Source organism: Saccoglossus kowalevskii, chromosome 2 (genome assembly GCF_978046115.1).
Source record: "Saccoglossus kowalevskii chromosome 2, keSacKowa6.1, whole genome shotgun sequence".
NCBI lineage: Eukaryota > Metazoa > Hemichordata > Enteropneusta > Harrimaniidae > Saccoglossus > Saccoglossus kowalevskii.
Window position 1 is genome coordinate 21,470,132 of NC_140642.1, and position 18,125 is coordinate 21,488,256.

At 37.2% G+C, this 18,125-nt stretch overlaps 2 protein-coding genes across 2 annotated transcripts; both read right to left on the reverse strand.

Moving 5' to 3' along the window:
* Nucleotides 1-5,440: 5,440 nt before the first annotated feature.
* On the reverse strand, nt 5,441-9,584 carry LOC102808591 (delta(3,5)-Delta(2,4)-dienoyl-CoA isomerase, mitochondrial-like). The gene is made up of 7 exons (XM_006823682.3): nt 9,463-9,584; nt 8,856-8,944; nt 8,551-8,675; nt 7,657-7,770; nt 7,267-7,409; nt 6,451-6,601; nt 5,441-5,775 (listed from the first exon to the last, which is right to left on the reverse strand). Exons 1-7 carry the CDS (start codon nt 9,582-9,584, stop codon nt 5,680-5,682), a joined length of 840 nt encoding a protein of 279 aa, XP_006823745.1. The 3' UTR covers nt 5,441-5,679.
* Nucleotides 9,585-10,629: 1,045 nt separating this feature from the next.
* On the reverse strand, nt 10,630-16,576 carry LOC100367329 (N-acetylgalactosaminyltransferase 7). The gene is made up of 10 exons (XM_002740399.4): nt 16,295-16,576; nt 15,568-15,839; nt 14,793-14,959; nt 14,149-14,362; nt 13,861-14,034; nt 13,636-13,753; nt 13,351-13,473; nt 12,864-13,082; nt 12,299-12,520; nt 10,630-11,392 (listed from the first exon to the last, which is right to left on the reverse strand). The coding sequence occupies exons 1-10, from the start codon at nt 16,427-16,429 to the stop codon at nt 11,252-11,254; spliced, it is 1,785 nt and encodes a 594-aa protein (XP_002740445.2). The 5' UTR covers nt 16,430-16,576; the 3' UTR covers nt 10,630-11,251.
* Nucleotides 16,577-18,125: the final 1,549 nt, after the last annotated feature.

An 18,125-nucleotide genomic window follows, 5' to 3' on the forward strand; every position in this document is an offset into this window, starting at 1 on the left:
TCTGGGGGTTGAAATCCATGCATACTCATTATCTAATTTGCATAACAAATAATCAATTTCCCACCTACGTCTCAAAAAACAATTATTGCATTTCAATAAAGTTGCCAAGCTTATTGTTTGAATTGCTAATTTTAAATTTTTCATTAATTTTAAACATTCCCTATTTTTACTTAATGGGCTTCAATACTCTATACATATTGTATTCTGTCTCTTTTTTAATTAAGCACTTCAAATTCCTGATATTTTGCTGTATAAAATACATCACAAAAAGCAAATAACAATTTGGCTACCAAAACTTGTTTCATGGAAATAATCACTTTTCGCTTTTCCTATACTTGGATTATACTATTTCACTGAAATCACAGATTGAAGGAAGTGCTAATTATGTGACCCAGTTCACAAAAAACACTGTCATCACTAAGTCTAAGTGATACGTGACAGCAAATATGGCCTCCAAAGAACTGAGAGATATACCTGCGAAAAAGATTATCGATTAACTTTGTTGGCCACAGTTGAACAATTTAAGATTTGATTCAGATCCAATATAATGTTGCCAAGAGGTTGATAGATTAAAAGAGCATGGAGGTGGTGGAATATTACCCACAAGGACAGAAAAGAAAAACAGCTTCTATATGACATCTTCGACTGCCTGCCACAAGTGACAACATTTGTAGAGATGATTTGTCTACAAATGGAAGTTTACAGGTTATAAGAACTGACACCATAACTGACAGTAACCGCTCAGTTGACAGCAAAGCCGGTCTGTAAAGTCCATGGTAAAAGGTGAAGAAGAACACCACGAATCAATTCTCTAAGTGTCCAATTTCAAAGTTCAAGACATCTGAGAATGCATGCATGCCTGCCTGGAATTGTCACATTCTGCCAATAGCTGAATTTATGCTTTTTCATGGACGAAGTCTCATTGTTATTACACAGTATATAGTATCCACGCTGGGTACACACAAATTGAGCATAATATGTCTGTAAAGTGATTTCTATCACATCCACAACTATAATACATTTATGGTGTTACAGTCATCGAATCTGATTGTAATTTGCTTTAAAGCGGCGGAGTCGTCACCTGCGCATGCGTCAAATGGCCATTTAGTTTAGTAAAATTTTCGCGCATCTCAATATTTTGCAGGGTAACAAGGCAGGTTTCAAAGGCAAAATTGTTTTTTTAATTCTCTGTATGTTCTTATTTTTTTTTGATCGATTGTCGTTATGTAATTCACTTTTCTAAGTTGTCCTAATTGCTTCGCTGTTAGAATTTCATTGCTGTTGACCAGGTTAGACTGGTTACCGGTAATGTTATTCAAAAGGGAATCTATATTAGTGTTCCATTTACTATTACTAGTAATTTCTTTATTTTCTTGGCAAACTAGTTTTAATAATGGATTTGACGAGTTCTTTACACGCTTATAATATTTTATCGTTTGTTTTTCGATAAAAGTCTCCAATGGGTAACATCCAAGTTCACCGTATAAGCCCATTGTTGTGGTATTTTTGGATGTCTCCAAGAGAAAACGAAGATAATTTATATGTCCATCTTCAATTGGTGATTTGAGTGTAATTTCATCTCTCCAAACATCACTACCATATGTGAGAATTGGTCCGATTAGTTTATCAAACAGAGAGAGTGACAGTGGTATACTTAGGTTTTTACCAGTTTTTCCCTTTAAAGATAATAAGGCATTTAAAGCTTTTCTTTTTGTGCTTTTTTGGCCTTCCTTGAATTCGCCATTATCACTTACTATTAATCCTAGGTAATTAGTTTATTTTACAGTATTTCAGCCTTCAAAGAAGAAAATGTCATTCTCTAGAAGTCTGTTTGATCTGTTAAAGATCATAATTTTTGTTTTTTCCGTGTTAACAGTTAGATGCCATTTTTAGTGTATAATGATATATTATCAAGGCAAGTTTGTAATCCTGATTTTGTTTCAGAAAGTATTACAAGATCGCCAGCATACATTATACAGTTAATAGATGTATTTTGCAGTTTGGGCGGATCACATCTAGGTTTATTAAAAACATCAGGTAGATCGTTAGGTAGCGAAGTCAGTGGTGGAAATGGCGTAGAGGGCGTGGGGCGCGCGTGTTGTCTACGAACAATCCTCGGGGGGGCGGACATTCGGGCATTTTCACCGCCTGGCAACCCGCGGCGGTGAAAACAAAGGCCCAAAACTCGCAGAAAACAGTACTTTGGGATGATTGTTGAGACTCCCCTGAACAGTGTAACAAGATTAGCCCTACGTGTGTAACATATATAAATTTGGTTGTTCGGGATTACTTCAAAGTTGAGTTTGTGTTGTTTTCTCGAATTTTCACCGGCTCGACCGGCGTTCCACAGCAGCGCGCACAAAGCCCATAGAAATGCATGTACAGTGGTGAGCGTCGTAGCAACGTGGAACGTCTTGTGACGTAGCTCCGCCCCCGAGGATACTATTATTAGCATCACACGCGGCACGCTTGTGACGACACAGTACGCATGTGGTGGCGTTCAAAATTTAGCAAACAAAGACCAGTCTACGCCAGGAGTTTACAGTTATTAGAGTTTAAAGTAATATACTCATAGTGTTTTTTTTCTGACGACGATGGCGACGACGACGCAAGAGAAGATTGGTTGTTTTCCGTTTAACTTGTTCGGTAAAATGAAAAAATGGTGGCGGGCAAGGAAAACTAGAAAAATTTGCCCATTCAGCGAAGTGGATGTAAATGAGGAAAACAAAGTGGTCGAAGGTAAGACGTTAAAATTGTTAGAGAATGGTAACCATCATACTTATTGAAATACATACTGGTATCTATGACAACGCCATTTGGAGCATTCTCATTGTATTGTATTTTGTTGTTGACAGGTACTGATATTCTGGTTGAAAGAACCAAAGGAGGGCTCTCGTTCGACTTGGTCGATACAACCGAGAAAGTAACAATGAAACCACCACGCCGCCTGTCTTCTATGACGCACCATAAGAGGAATTCCAAAAGCGATGAGGAGTTATTGAAGCTAAAACTCAAGGAAGCGGAAATTCGCAGAAAGGCATTCGAAAATAAAAAAATAAAAAAGGCGAAGTCATTGGCGGAAAGTGACTTGGTCCATCTGAATCGGGAATTTCGCCAATTCGATTCGGAAGAGCAAAGAATTAAATTAAAAGAGAAAGAAGAGAAGGCAACACGTCTTAGACGGATTCATTTTCAGCAACTGAGTAGAAAACTCAGATGCAAACATAGGAAAGCTGCAAAGATTGCACGTTCGGCAAAAAGCAACTTGAAAGCGTAGTCATGTCTGCCACGTGATACTATACTTTGTGACTCATCTGGTTACCTCTGCCATAGCTTCCCGGACACACGGCGAGAATACTGTAAGACGAAGTAGATGTTGAGCCCCAGGTGTCGAGGAACGGTAGTTGGCGAAAGGTTATCTGGCGTCGTGCTTCTCGTTGACGTTTACTATATACCTCACTTAAACAAGTTATACGAATATAAAAAAAAAGCTATTTAACAAATATAGGATGTTTGAGTTTTTAATTATTGTATAATAGTCCGAGGTTGATTGGACCCTTTCCCGGGAGAACAGAAATGGTTGATTTTATTGTATTTTCAGCTTTAAAATTGATACCATTCGGCCATCTTCATCAATTGGGTCGCCAAACAGATGTAATTGTAAAATTGACACTCGTATTCAAAATACCGGGAATGATTTGTACGTGTTCCAATGTTATTAATTGCTAATTATGCAAAATAATTTAGCTGATTAATTTACAACTAATATAAGGTCACTCCCAAGAAGGACGTTTCTGATCCAGGGATGTTTATTGATATGATGGATTTTTTTTTTCTTGTGTTTCAGCCTATGTCACCAGGCTAGATTTCGAGATATTGCATAATATCTCTGTCATAGGAACCTGTGGTAAAAGTGTTATAAAGGTGTCAAAATGGCGACTTGCCACTAAAATACAACCATCAATTTCTCGAAAAAAAAGGCTGGTGACCCCTAACTTTTTTTAGATCAATAACCTTATATTGCCTTGAAGTACAATTTATTGCAAGATGAATAAATTCTGTTTTTTTTTTAATTTATGAGTAGGCTTCTACCTTAACAGTTAGAAGCCATTTTTAGTGTATATTGATATATTATCAAGGCAAGTTTGTAATCCGGAATTTGTTTCAGAAAGTATTACAAGATCGTCAGCATACATTATACAGTTAATAGGTGTATTTTGCAGTTTGGGTGGATCACATCTAGGTTTATTAAAAACATCAGGTAGATCGTTAGGTAGCGAAGTCATTGGTGGAAATGGCGTAGAGGGCGTGGGGCGCGCGTGTTGTCTACGAACAATACTATTATTAGCATGGCACGCTTGTGACGACACAGTACGCGTGTGGTGGCGTTCGAAATTTAGCAAACACCAGTCTACGCCAGGAGTTTACAGTTTGTGGTTGAGAAAATATATAAGCTTGAGTGTGTCCCACAAAACACTTGATGGTTTCCTGAAATAGATAGGAAGCAGATCTATTGTCAATGGATCTTTATTCAGAGGTGAAATATACACGTCAAAATACACTGCTATTAACTAAGATGAGACAGAAAAGTGCAGCACGCGACCGGCACGCGACCAACTAGAAATTTTAAACAATGTAACAACGCTCTGGCGCCAACACGGACGCATGAAATATCAATGTACTCGTAAAGCGATGAGTCCGTATTAACACGCAATAAATGTAACTAAAGCAATATTGAATGGAAATAAATGATCATTCGAACCCATCCCCGACACAGTTATTAGAGTTTAAAGTAATATACTCATAGTTTTTTTTTCTGACGACGATGGCGACGACGACGCAAGAGAAGATTGGTTGTTTTCCGTTTAACTTGTTCGGTAAAATGAAAAAATGGTGGCGGGCAAAGAAAACTAGAAAAAGTTGTCCATTCAGCGAAGTGGATGTAAATGTGGAAAACAAAGTGATCGAAGGTAAGACGTTAAAATTGTTAGAGAATGGTAACCATCATACTCATTGAAATACATACTGGTATCTATGACAACGCCATTTGGAACATTCTCATTGTATTGTATTTTGTTGTTTCGAAAATAAAAAAATAAAAAAGGCGAAGACATTGGCGGAAACTGACTTGGTCCACCTGAGTCGGGAATTTCGCCAATTCGATGCGGAAAGCTGCAAAGATTGCACGCTCGGCAAAAAGCAACTTGAAATCGTAGGCATGTCTGCCACGTGATACTATACTTTTTGACTCATCTGGTAACCTCTGCCATAGCTTCCCGAACACACGGCCAGAATACTGTAAGACGAAATAAATGTTGGCGCCTCCAGGTGTTGAGGAACGTTGGTTAGCAAAAGGTTATCCGGCGTCGTGCTTCTCGTTGACGTTTGCTATATACCCCACTTAAACATGTTATACGAATAAAAAGCTATTTAACAAATATAGGATGTTCGAATTTGTATTTTATTTGTTTCAATCTGACAATTTTGCCAACAACGCAGAAGAGAAAAGTTGCTCATAGCCATTAATTCCGTGACCTGGTTTGGGCGCGTGCGGTTATGGCGTGCAGCGCGTCAAAAGTCAAAATCTTAAAAAAAAAAGAGCACAGTAATATAAAACTCAACATACATGATACCACGATTCAAAGAAAGTAAACTGTGTAGAATTATTTCTCACTGAAATCACAGTTTAGAGAAAGTTGTTTTTTGCTTGGTCATATTGGCCTGTATGGCCCTGGCAATGTCTTCAGTCTGTCCCATACTCATGTTCCAGGCTGCCTGTGTGCGAAAATCAATATATTACGAAATTTACAAATGATATGTAGCTATTTCAAAGTGTTTTACATTACTAACAATGTTATGTTGGTGTTGCAGTCGAGTAAAAAATTTACCAATTTCTGTTGACCGAAATACTTCAGGGAAGTTAAAGTAAACTAACTGGGATAACTACGTAGTTAGAACAAAATACGTAATACTAGTATCTTACAATTATAAACGAAATTGTGATTTTCCAATGCCTTGCCTACAATGTTAAGGGGCGGCAGTCGTCGTGTCGCGTCCTGTTCGATATGGGACTCATAGCGACGTATACAACGCGTGTAAAATACATTGTTTATTTACATGAAATTCGAACACGCGCTGCGCTACGACCACCGCGCTTTTAATAATTGAAGGTGGCATATATGTGCTACTTTGTCTGTCTGGTCTCTTTGTCGCCGTCGTTAACATTTTTGATGCAGTTCAATGACAGTGCGTCTGGCACGTATATTTTTGGTGATATTGGTAGAAATTTACTTTCAAAAGTAAGGTAGCAAAACCTATTTTTAAGAAACATGAAAATACAGTACAGAATCAGTACAGGCGTAATTTCTTGCACAGACAGTATATTAGTATTTTTATGGGTAAATATTTATGACTTTACATTGGACGATACATTTAAAGAGTTCCATTTACCATATATTCTAATGCCTCCCGTACTGAATGGTCCCTGGAATACACCAAGTTCACTTTGGATCCCTGGATAGCGACAGGACTCTTACTGGCTATCGTAGAAGCTAACTCCAGTGCGCCCTCAATCATGGACGCTTTATCTTTATAAATACGACTATAAAAAAAAGGAGATACTAGTACTTATGTTATTTCAATGCACGCAACAATCTACCTCATTATGTCGGCCTAGCTGCTTTCAGATTAATATACAACTCTTTAATTTAATTTTTCTCAAGTGTAGACACCATGACAAGAATACAACCAGAACATTCAATATGTAACTATTTTCTGACGCAATTGCGTGCGGTGTCAGTTGTGGGTTCGGCGTACAAAGTACATTTTTTTCAAACTTCCCAAATTTGCAAACGATACGAATTTATTTTTTAAATGTTGGACAAAATAAATAAATAAATAAATAAACAGTGATTTTGCATAAAATGTATTTGTCTATCGGGCATTGTGATATCGGTTAATCTTACAGCTGGTATTCACACACCGTCAAAATACAATTTCAGATGTCGCTAAGAAACGAGTCCCGTAGCCATGAGTCAATTACTTCATACAACTAATGACGTAATTTCCAGTGTCATGGCAACAAACATGAACAATTCTATCCAATAAATAAATTAGATGAAATACTGGTGCCTTTACAAATTACACATCTTCTGCAAACCAGTTTTAATCTCTGTTGTAATTATTATTATTCAATATTTCAAAATCATGCATACGTTGAATTAACAATAATATATTAATATGCTAATAAAATAATACTATTATCACCTGACAAGTCCCAATTGCTTGGCCTCTGTTGCTGGAAGTCTTCTCGCCGTGTAAACCAGCTCTCTTGCTAAGCTGTCGTTTCCTATTATCTTCGGGAGTCTTTGTAGAGTGCCAACATCCGCTGCCACACCGATATCTACCTCCTTGTGCAGGGACGGACATAAACAATGATAATGGTTACTACTGTGCATGCGCATTGATATTGGTGTCATGATGGTAAAGATATGGAACGAGTGCTCGTTAATTATAAGAAATCGTCTATTTTAGTAATTCTGGTGGGTCCATTTTTACACCAAGTCAGACATTAATATCGAGAATTAAAATTCACTCGTATGTCTGGTATTATCACGTGTTAGCGGTGTGGAAACAAGATATCAAAACATTGTTCACCTTGACTTGGAACCATGCGTCTTCTGTACACAGTCTGATATCACAAGCTGCCACCATGTCTACACCGCCACCTACACACCCATTATGTATGGCCGCTATCACAGGTTTACGGCACTGCAAAAAGGAACATACAATAATTTTACTGATAAATCAACAGTCATCTGCTATTGACGCGGATTCTATTCAATTTGATCTATTTTTAAAATCAGGCGCGTGTCATCCGTGAAATGTATCAATATGTTTTGAGGTAATTGGCTACCATGTAAACTTCCTACCAGCCTGAGATATTCCAAACTTTTACCATTTGGTTTAATTTTATAGTATTTTGCTTACAAAATTGTGATAACCGAACTACTTTTTGAACTAAAAATGTTTCAAACATCAGCGAATTTTCAAGTTGTCGATTTTTGAGCCATTTATAATTGGTTCCTATGGTAAAGAGGTTTGATCATATTTCAAAATTTCGAAGTTATTATATATTGGACAATTCTGACGAATGCTACGGTATTTATTTTGTTTAATGAAAGAATGCTTTGAGATGAATTCCACTTTAGATACAATAAACCCTGATAATTGTTTAACAATTTAAATACCCGAGAACGATATTGCATATAAGGCAACCGAGATAAAATATCTGAATAACGGCAAGAAAAAACGAAAGATAGACATAAATAAGCAACAATAAATAAAATATGGAAAATAAAAATAAATAATACCCACATCTGATTTTAATCACATTGGAAATACCGAACGTGTACTAAATGGTTACATATGATTTACGTCAGCATTGAACCAGAAATATATATTTAACAATAAATGTTATTAAACAGGTGGTTTAATACTCATTTAATGTACCCACAAGAATCCATTGTTACGTGAATATACGGTATTTACCTTCTCGATAAAACTGAACGATTCTTGTAATTTCTTGATGACGTCAAACACTTGCATTGCTCTCCTAGCAACATCTTTCTGAACATCAGTAAATGCCAGGATTTGAGAATCGGTGAGATCAAGTCCTGTATTATAGAGATCACAATTAAAATAGCAGTCTCTGCTTTACAGACAGTTTTCATTGAATGAATAGTTTCTATCCTAATTTGTCTATCGAATGTAATAAAACATCCCCCAAAATGGCCAGGATGAAATCTGATAAATACATTCCCTGGAACATTCGCTTCTTGGGAATTTACACCAACCTGCTGTAAATAATCTACCGGCACCAGTAACTATGACAACCCTGCAATTAGGATCTTCTGCAATACCATTAAAACACGTTGAGATTTCCCTTTATTGAAATTAACATATACATATTAATTAACTTGTATATTTCCTGTCACAATGTTTTACCTACATTTGAATGAACATATATATTATGGTTAATGTAAATTACACTATAATATTTGTTGTAAATCAAACTACCCTCTCCTCAAATAAGTACAATATTCAATACTAATTTTGACAAATTGGAATGAAAGAAACGATGACTAAATATACAATATTCGAAGGCAAGGTATCTACCGAAAAATTATACGTGAACAGAGCGATAGCGATGTGTGTAGGGACGCCTGTCCGAGCAGTGTGTGCGCTTTGGTACCTCTTCGGAACTCAATGACCTAGTTTACGGAGATGGAGAGGTGCCAGGTCATTTGAAGGTCATGCATGCAATACGATTATGTCACGTTTCATGCGCTGTGTAGTGTATCAGTTATATATTCATTTCAGAAATATACACCACATATTTATACTAATATATATGCATATTTCTGAAATGGACAATAAACGAGTGTTGTGGACTTTACTCACCGCCAGAAGACGTCGTTCATTGCGTTCAGTTTATGCGGTCTGTTCAATTCCACTCTGTATACATATTCCCTCGGATTGGATACCACTAACGTCTCAAACTTAGGGACTGAGTTGGATGTCATCTTTCCTACCTGATTTTTAAGTTCCCAGTTGGTTGGCCTTTGACTCGTGAACTGTCGTGAACTTGTCTGTGTTTGTCAATTAACCAATGAGCTCAAGGGAACACGTTTTTTTTTTTTTTTTTCGTGAACTACTTTGGGGACAGACCGTGTTAACAACGAGATATACATTGTATTATAATGTGTGCACAACATTCAAAACATCTTCATATATTAAAAGTCAAATTAGAAATGTAAACCTTTCTACACGGTTGGAAAAAAACTTATTATTTTATAGGCAAGGTAAGTCTATTCCCTACTATAAAGTTATGAATCAGTTTGTAACAACTCCTGTGTAAGCTAATCTCTTAATAATACTCCAGACACAACCAGATATTATTATTACTCATCGTTAAAAAACTTAGTGTTGGATTTATTTTGAATATGCCACGCCCTCTGGTTATACAGTTACAAAACACCAGGTTGGATCAGAATATATAAACTAGGGTAGACACGTTTTTGATAAAGTCCGGGCACACTGGCCACACTTCTCCGGATGGAATAATATTGATTATATTTTGTTTAGTATGTTGTTGCAATTCACTGCAAATTTTGTTTGAAAAAGTTGTTAAAACTCACTGCTTGTGTTCAAGTATCCAGCATTTAAACGTCGAGTACGTAGCATGGAAACCCCTATTCATTTTATAGTGGGCACTCGGTGGGTTATGGAAATGAACTTGTATGACGTAGTTCAAGTCTTTCAAGTTGCCAATAGTTGATCTAACATTCAGGACACATATCTCGCGATGGTGGCGCTATTTATCAAAAATACCATACACTGCTTGATACATACCTATGTGGTAATGAGATATTCAAATCTCGAAAAAAATATAACTTTACGTCTGACAGAGAAAAAAACACACATTGCGCTTGTCAATGTACCCTTTCACCACCACATCGGAAATATTGGGCAAATAGGGGCACTATCATCTCGGGCAACTGATTAACAGGGCAGTTCGAGGGTCACTTTTGACAACAATCAGTATCAGACAAGAACAACAAGTAGAGATCACGTCATTTGACACTTTATTTGTAAGTGTAAAAAACAGTCAGGTACAGTACAAAATCATCAAGGATGAACAGAGTCTGTTTAAGCGTGTGTATATATTAATTATTGCTGTAGAGAAACGTAACACGTCACCTGGTTTCTCAAAAATACTGTAACAAATGATTCGGAAAACAACACATCCAAATAGTTTGCCAGCTGCCTGACTCGAAATGTTGCCTGAAAAAATAGTAATCGTTGGTACATTTCAGATATATGTAAATAGGTTATTTTGGTCGTCCACTGTCGCCCTAGATAACAGTAGGTAATGTACGTAGCTTCGATGCGGCGCCCGCTGTCGTCTGGAATAAAAATACGTCATGTACGTAGCTTCGGTGCGGCTCGATACTTTTTTTCTTTTACTCTCGCGACATAAACTCCAGCCTACAATGCATTTGCAGTATCATCTGCATTTCAAACAATGCGCCTACTTTCAGCCAATCACATCACAACCCACTGCTCAGCATCAACAAAAACAACTTCGAACAGAAAACGGATAAATGATTGCCGCTGGTACGTTTTGCATAGACAGAAAATAATAAAAAAATAAACAATTTGTCATAAAATAAAACAAATGATGTAGATGTCAGGAAATCTTTAATTGATTGTTTATAATCCACTTTTGTAATCCATTAGATATGTCGCATTTCTTCATGGATAATCGCCGTAGATTAGAGTTTAATTCGAGGCACAAGTTTTTATCCTTCAGTGATATCCATCCTTTGGACTGAAACGGAAAACACAAGACAAACGTTAGTAAATACACTTCGGAAATTAGAATTCGTAGCTGGAATCATTCTTCGCCATAATATAGTTGTTTGCAGCAACCCAGGACGTTTTATAATGTTATAATGCCGTAATAGTAGCCAAATTAAAGTGGGAGGGTCGTCACCTGCGCATGCGCTGGAATAGAGCCCAAGCTAAGAACGCAAAGGCTCATGGGTAGGCGCTTGCTTGTAAACAATGACACCGTTGACGCTGCAGGTTGGCTATCTTTCCACACCAATACTGTGCTGAGACGTGCTGAGACAGCTTTAACCAATCTTCACAACAGAAGTTACATAACAGTTTAGCGAATTTGACTCAAGGCATGAATTGACAGAATCTTAATTTAGCTTTAGTGTCCCCACAATATCAATGTGGGAATATACTTCACTTAAATTAGCAACATCTTGAACTTTAGCGAAAAGACGGATTAGCTAAATTAGCTAAAAATACCCTGCTAGCTAAAAAGACGTGTTTTACAGTGTATATGGCCACGACGTACCGACATCACGTCAGACAAGGAGGTGGTACGATGACACAATGATTGGAATGTTGACATTAGACAAAAACAGAGTTCTTATTTTACTGATATAGTCTGATATTTAGAAAAAATATGCAAATTAATATGTTAAACAATATCGTTATACATATACATGTACTGAGAACAACGAACTTGAATACAGATGTATATGAACAATGTTGAATACAAGTGTTCAGCTGCTTAAATGTGAGATGCTTTGGCATGATCGTAAGATTTGAAGCCTATTTTATCCGATACAATTTAAGCAACCGAAAAATTATTAGCTTGGCGGTTTTTAGAAAATGACGAGTTAAAATTAGTACACATTACAAATTGAGCACACTGTACCTCATCAAAAAACCACGAGTATTTGAACTTTCCATCGCACCGACGTAATTTCACCTCGGAATATATCTCGTACAAACAAAGTTCGTGAATTCGGAATTCGTGATCCTCTGTGATTCGAAACAGTTGGTTTCCTCCCTGTCCATGGCAACCAGAGATACCAATGGTACCACCTTCCCTATTTCCCATCGTATCCACGCATACTTTATTAGTATTGGACTTAATCTGAAATGGAGATTCAACACAGTTAATTGTATTTTTTTAATTTTAAATCTTATGCTATCAAATTTGTTTGATGGTGCATCTATTGGTATATGACATGATATTATATATTATTATCTCTCAGAAAAAAATATTTTCATTGAACGACGACTACGGATAAAATATTAGCGTTAATGTTAACTTTTTCTTTGTGTCAAGAAATAGTTCGGGTAAAAAAAGCAAAACAATAATAACTTTTCATAGTAATCGATATTATAATAATAATTTCATTGGTGCTAAAGTCAAAATGCTACACAGATTTATTCTGATTTTATAAAAGTGTAGATCGATAAAAGCGCCGACTTACTTCTCCCCAGGCTTGATTTGCTGCAGGGACGGGATAAACTGCAAGAAGGTCTGGAGCCACTTCTTTCATGAACCAATCAAAGTTTTTGCAATTGTGTTTAGTTTTAAATTCTAGTTGTTTGCTGATATCGCCAAAATGTAAAAGTTGAGATTCGGGTTTACTGCGATAAAAGAATTCTTTATAGTCGTCCATCCACACTTCGACAACACGTCTGTAATTCTATAATCAGGATAAAATATTACAGTCACTGAACTTAGACCGCCGATGTCAATCTTTGTCACATTCACAAAATAAACCAGTGTATTTGTTTCTATATATTGTTTAAAATGTTGATTAATATATGTATAATTATGTTTATCTGGTCCAAAATTAAACAAATTATAGAAAAATGCATAAAAATTAGCAAAAATTTAGCACCAACATTTACGAGAGCTCGGATATACTAGTACACTTATTACAACTGAAATACAGCGATGACAACTCTTACCCTGAGCGACCACTGCGTCATAGTGGCATTGGGAGCACGGTAGGGAACTTTACCAAGTATACGATAGACGTGCCCTACATGTGAACACGGCACCCACAGCATGGATCCACCACATTGCCAAATCTATTTTGCGAAGGAAATATAATTAGATTAGGAAATTCGTTGCATAATGTTCTATCTACTATATTGACAGTATAGTAAACTGCTCACACAATAACAGCTGCCGGCGATACAACTCTTTCAAAGCAACTTTTTGTGAGACAATTATTAATAAAAAAAAACTACCTTGAAGGAAAGTTCGAAATTTTCACCTCCCCAGACTTCCAGGCCAGGATCGTAAGCGCCGAGTTCGAAGAAGTAATCCCTTGCCATTGCAAACAACCCGCCAGCCATAGCAGGTGACCTACAAATGACGTAAAGTTGAACTTTTGACCATAACCGAATTAGCTACTTTAAAATTAGTGTATATTTTACATTTGTGTGCCAATTATACTGTATTTACAAAATTACCGATATGGCTCACTGGAAAGGCTTCGTTTTCTTGTTTCCTCCTTGCTCATTGGCAGATGCTTCCAATATAAACTCCAATCAAATCCACCTCGGGATAGCTCTCCCGAGCCCTGTGACCTCATTGTGTAGTCCATATTGTCGATGACATCGATAATTGGGACAGTTACGGTCGTCCTGTGAATAAACAGATTGTGACTGAATAGTTAACATCTTGTGGCGTCTCAAATGCACGGAAATACACTTGCAGAGTTTCTTTTATTACGTACGTACGTCAAGTTACGTACTTACCTATTCTGAGCAATAGGCGACAACAGCGGGGGTAACCAGTTGATTCCAACTTCACAGTGTGCGTCGAGCCATACTAGGACATCGGCTGTTGAATGTATCGCGCCCACCGTACGTGTACGGATCAGACCTTCGCGTTTTGCGTTGCGAACAAGTTTTATTTTACCAAGAAAACGCGGCTCTTTTACGTATTCTTCTAATCTTTCACGTAAGTGCTCTGTGAAAAAGAAGTGAATCAATTTTAAATTAATATTCTTCCCTTACATGCAGATTGTTTTGAGGTGGAGTTTAAAGGGCAGTAGTCGTCGCGCCACGCATGCGCGAGATATATGGGTCTATTATAAACAAAGATGGCGACTTTGACTGTTGCGCAGATCATCGAGTACAAATTGAGACATTTCCAAGCTTCAATTAGATACTTTTTAGGTGATTGGAAGGTATCAACGCATTGGATTGTGGGAAAATCAATGTTTATCAACACAAATGTCGCACATGTGCAGCGCGACAACCACCGCGCTTTAAGTGTTGGTCTGGTCAATAGTATTTATTGAGCCAGCGTGCTCATTGATCGGATTTTCTGGTTTGGTGGGGGTGTCTTCATATCATGCTGAGCGAATTGTGGTGCTTCTGTATCAAACAGATCTTACCTTTGTTACTGAAGTCATCCACCAGAACAACTTCGTGAAGTAACGTTGGTGGCGTCCTATTGAACAAACTGTGCACAGTTCTTAGCAACGTTGACCATCCTTCGTTATGGAAGACAATGATGACTCCAACGGCGGGCAAGGATTCTGGGTAATGCCAATATTTACACCTAACATATACGCAAATAAACAAGTCATTCGAGAAAATAGCGTATCAAATTCAAAGTTGTCATCTTGTACCGTAATTCCTGAGGTTCGCTTGACAAAACTGAATTTCAATTAGATGGCGCCCCGTGGAGACCAGGGTGCCAACATTCCAAACTTCCAAGTGATTTAAATTAAAAATAAAAGTCAGAGACAAAAAAGATGAAAGTTACAGCTATTACAGCTTTACACATCTTTACGTCGGCCCATGGAGCTAAAATAAGATTTTAGCTCCATGGTCGGCCTAAGTTACGTGGGCGGCGTAAAGCAGGGGGTGAAAAAACAAATGTGAACACCGTACCGGGCGAAATTTACGCCGGAGTAACCTTTTCTAGTGTGAACACTGTATATGTTTAAAAAAATAACTGACAAGGGTTATTTTAATGTCTGCATTTGTTACTCCGAGAGATAGTATGTGTTAAATAAGAAGTGAAAAGAGAGAATTGGTTTACTAAAAATACTCGCACACACCTGGTGATCACAATTGTAGCAATTCTTTTACATTATACTTTTCAACCACAACACTATCCCCACTTACCAAAATTGGGAACCCCTAATTATTATCATTACTCACTGTTCTTCCCTCAAGTCCTTTATGGTCCTGTCCAGAGATATCTTATCACTGACGTACTGATTGAATCCATACTCGTTGATGGAACGATCTACTTGTTTCTGTTCATCAGGGGTGGTTTTCACCGCCTTTGCATACTCCCCCGGGCCTGTTCTCCCCTCCTGCGAAGGCGGCAGGTTCTCGTAGTTCCCCAAGACTCTGGACTTGAAGACGTTTCCCAGAGACACGGAACCTGGTTTCACGAGTTTGATGTCGAAGCTCGGAGACAGCTGTTTCTAGAGGGCAGAGGAAAGTAAAGATGACGTGTCATAGAATAGAATAGAATAGAATAGAATAGAATAGCCACCCGATCATCCCCCACCACACACACACACACATGAGAATAGATGGTCTTGTGAGTTTTTTTCCAAGTGCATTGCAGCAATTCCACCTTTTTTGTGGTCTCACGCATCGCACATACACTGACAAATAATAGGGGTCAACCAGAACACTAGGTCATGAATATACGAATGTCTGCTATTCTACCATTTACATTCTCATGTGTTTTGTCCGAATCAGTTCTATGTGCATGTGTATAACATGCGCAGCAATAAGTGTGAAAACGAGTATCGCCACATGAAAAGCAACATGAAATGTACATTATTTATATTGAAATGTTGCGAAGGTCGCCATTTTGAACATCGCCGCACACTGGCCACTTCAAGCCAGTGTGCGTATTCAAAGACTTTACCTGTAATCTGTCGTATCGATGACCGATTTCTTCTGGCTTTACTTCGCCAACTAACAAAATCGACCTGAGCATTAACAACGCACATACTACGAGTGTTCCAGACACCACGAATCGACGTGGTCTAAATCGAACCATGTCTCACCTGCGACACCACAGCACAGTCATAACATTGCACCGAGCGTAAACGTAACAATGTCACGCATTGGGATGGAAGGCGGAAAATCGTGGAGTCATTCTTATGCAAAATTCTCCAACCCTATCTTTGCGCGTCCGCACTTCACCATGCATACCCGCAGACAGGCGCCAGACGCCGTGTAACTTGGGGGGGGGGGGGTAGCAGTAGACCGCGTCGAAGAAAGAAATATACACCCCTACCCAGCCCATTATTGGAAGTATTATACAAGTGATTTTTTGTGTATATTTGTGATGATACTAATTTACATGTAATGATAAGAGGGGGGGGGGGAGTAAATGATACAACTTAATTACCATGGAAATTATTATACATCACAAATCTTTTTTTAACAAGCCATGCATGGCACAGTCCCCGTTAGTTATCAAATTTAAGATATATAGTTTTGTTCATAGTAATATAGCTGGAATATAACCATGTCAGGAATATGATTTTTTAACATTAAAATGATTGACATTTGTATCTGATCATCAAACAAGTACTTGTCCATATTGAGAGATATTGCTCTGGAACAGCATTAATTAAAACAAAATCAGCCATTTTGAATACATGTATATATCTATAACATGGTGTATAACGAATATATAAAATTTGAACATAATCAGTCAAAGCATGTCGGAGATATGGCTCTGGAAGCCCAATCATTAAAACAAAATAGCCACCAGTCAGCCATTTTGAATCCGATCTGAAAAATAAAATGACGTGCATTAGGAGCCCGTAATGTCTAATGTATGTTATAAGTTTGAACGAAATCCATCCATACCGGTAAATGCCAGAAACGCTTGATATTTGATGATTTTGAATAGGAACGTCAAACCAATATATCTGTATATCTATGACATGATGTATAATGAATATTGAAAATTTGAACGAAATCAGTCAAAGCAAGTCAGAGATATGGCACGAGAACCACATTCACATCACACTGCTTCTGAACAGGGACTAAAAAGCATGATTGGGTTGTACAAATTTAGTATATTTGTTTGTGTCTCTGGTTTCATTTAAGTAGCTTCGCTCTATATAAAGTTATAATATTAGATTAATTAATTTTAAACAACACATCAAATTCACTTAGCCCCCACAGGTTAATTATCAACGTTAATTTATAACTTCTAACAGTAGCTAATATGTTTTGTGTTTTTAATATTCAGTACAAGGAAAATGATGTCTTAATCAAAGGAAGCTTAGAAAGAACTCCCGTTTGCTGAGAGTATTGGAGACACAATAAAAAATAATTCAAAATTACTTGAACTTGAGATATTGATGGAAACGCAGAAAACTAATAATGCAAATAAGGTAACTAATATGAACAGATTTAGGTGTAAAACTAATAAGGTCTGCACAATGTACCAAGTTTCATTGAAATGTGATTAGAACCAAAAAATTATTAATTATTATGCTAATCAGAAAATTAATATGAACAGATTTTAACCCAAAATTAATCAGGCCTGTCTATTGTCCTAGAGCATTTATGTACCAAGTTTTATTCAAATGTGATGATCAATACTTGAGATATCAGTATTAATTATGTTAATTAGGTGATTAAGAAGCATAAATATTTACCAAAAACTAATATGGTGTATAGTCCTAGGTTCATTGAAATGTGATGGGTACTCTTTAAAAGTTTCATTAAAATCC

Excerpts from the sequence above, each read along its gene's own strand:
- LOC102808591 (XM_006823682.3), bottom strand. The coding sequence starts at position 9,584 with ATGACATCCAACTCAGTCCCTAAGTTTGAGACGTTAGTGGTATCCAAT. Across the intron at positions 6,602-7,266 it reads AAGCAATTGGGACTTGTCAG|TCGTATTTATAAAGATAAAG; the intron begins GTGATAATAGTA and ends TTTTTTTTATAG. Across the intron at positions 5,776-6,450 it reads GGGAGGCATTAGAATATATG|GCAGCCTGGAACATGAGTAT; the intron begins GTAAATGGAACT and ends TTTCGCACACAG.
- LOC100367329 (XM_002740399.4), bottom strand. The coding sequence starts at position 16,429 with ATGGTTCGATTTAGACCACGTCGATTCGTGGTGTCTGGAACACTCGTA. Across the intron at positions 14,363-14,792 it reads GGATGACTTCAGTAACAAAG|AGCACTTACGTGAAAGATTA; the intron begins GTAAGATCTGTT and ends TCTTTTTCACAG. Across the intron at positions 14,035-14,148 it reads TCGCCTATTGCTCAGAATAG|GACGACCGTAACTGTCCCAA; the intron begins GTAAGTACGTAA and ends GTTTATTCACAG.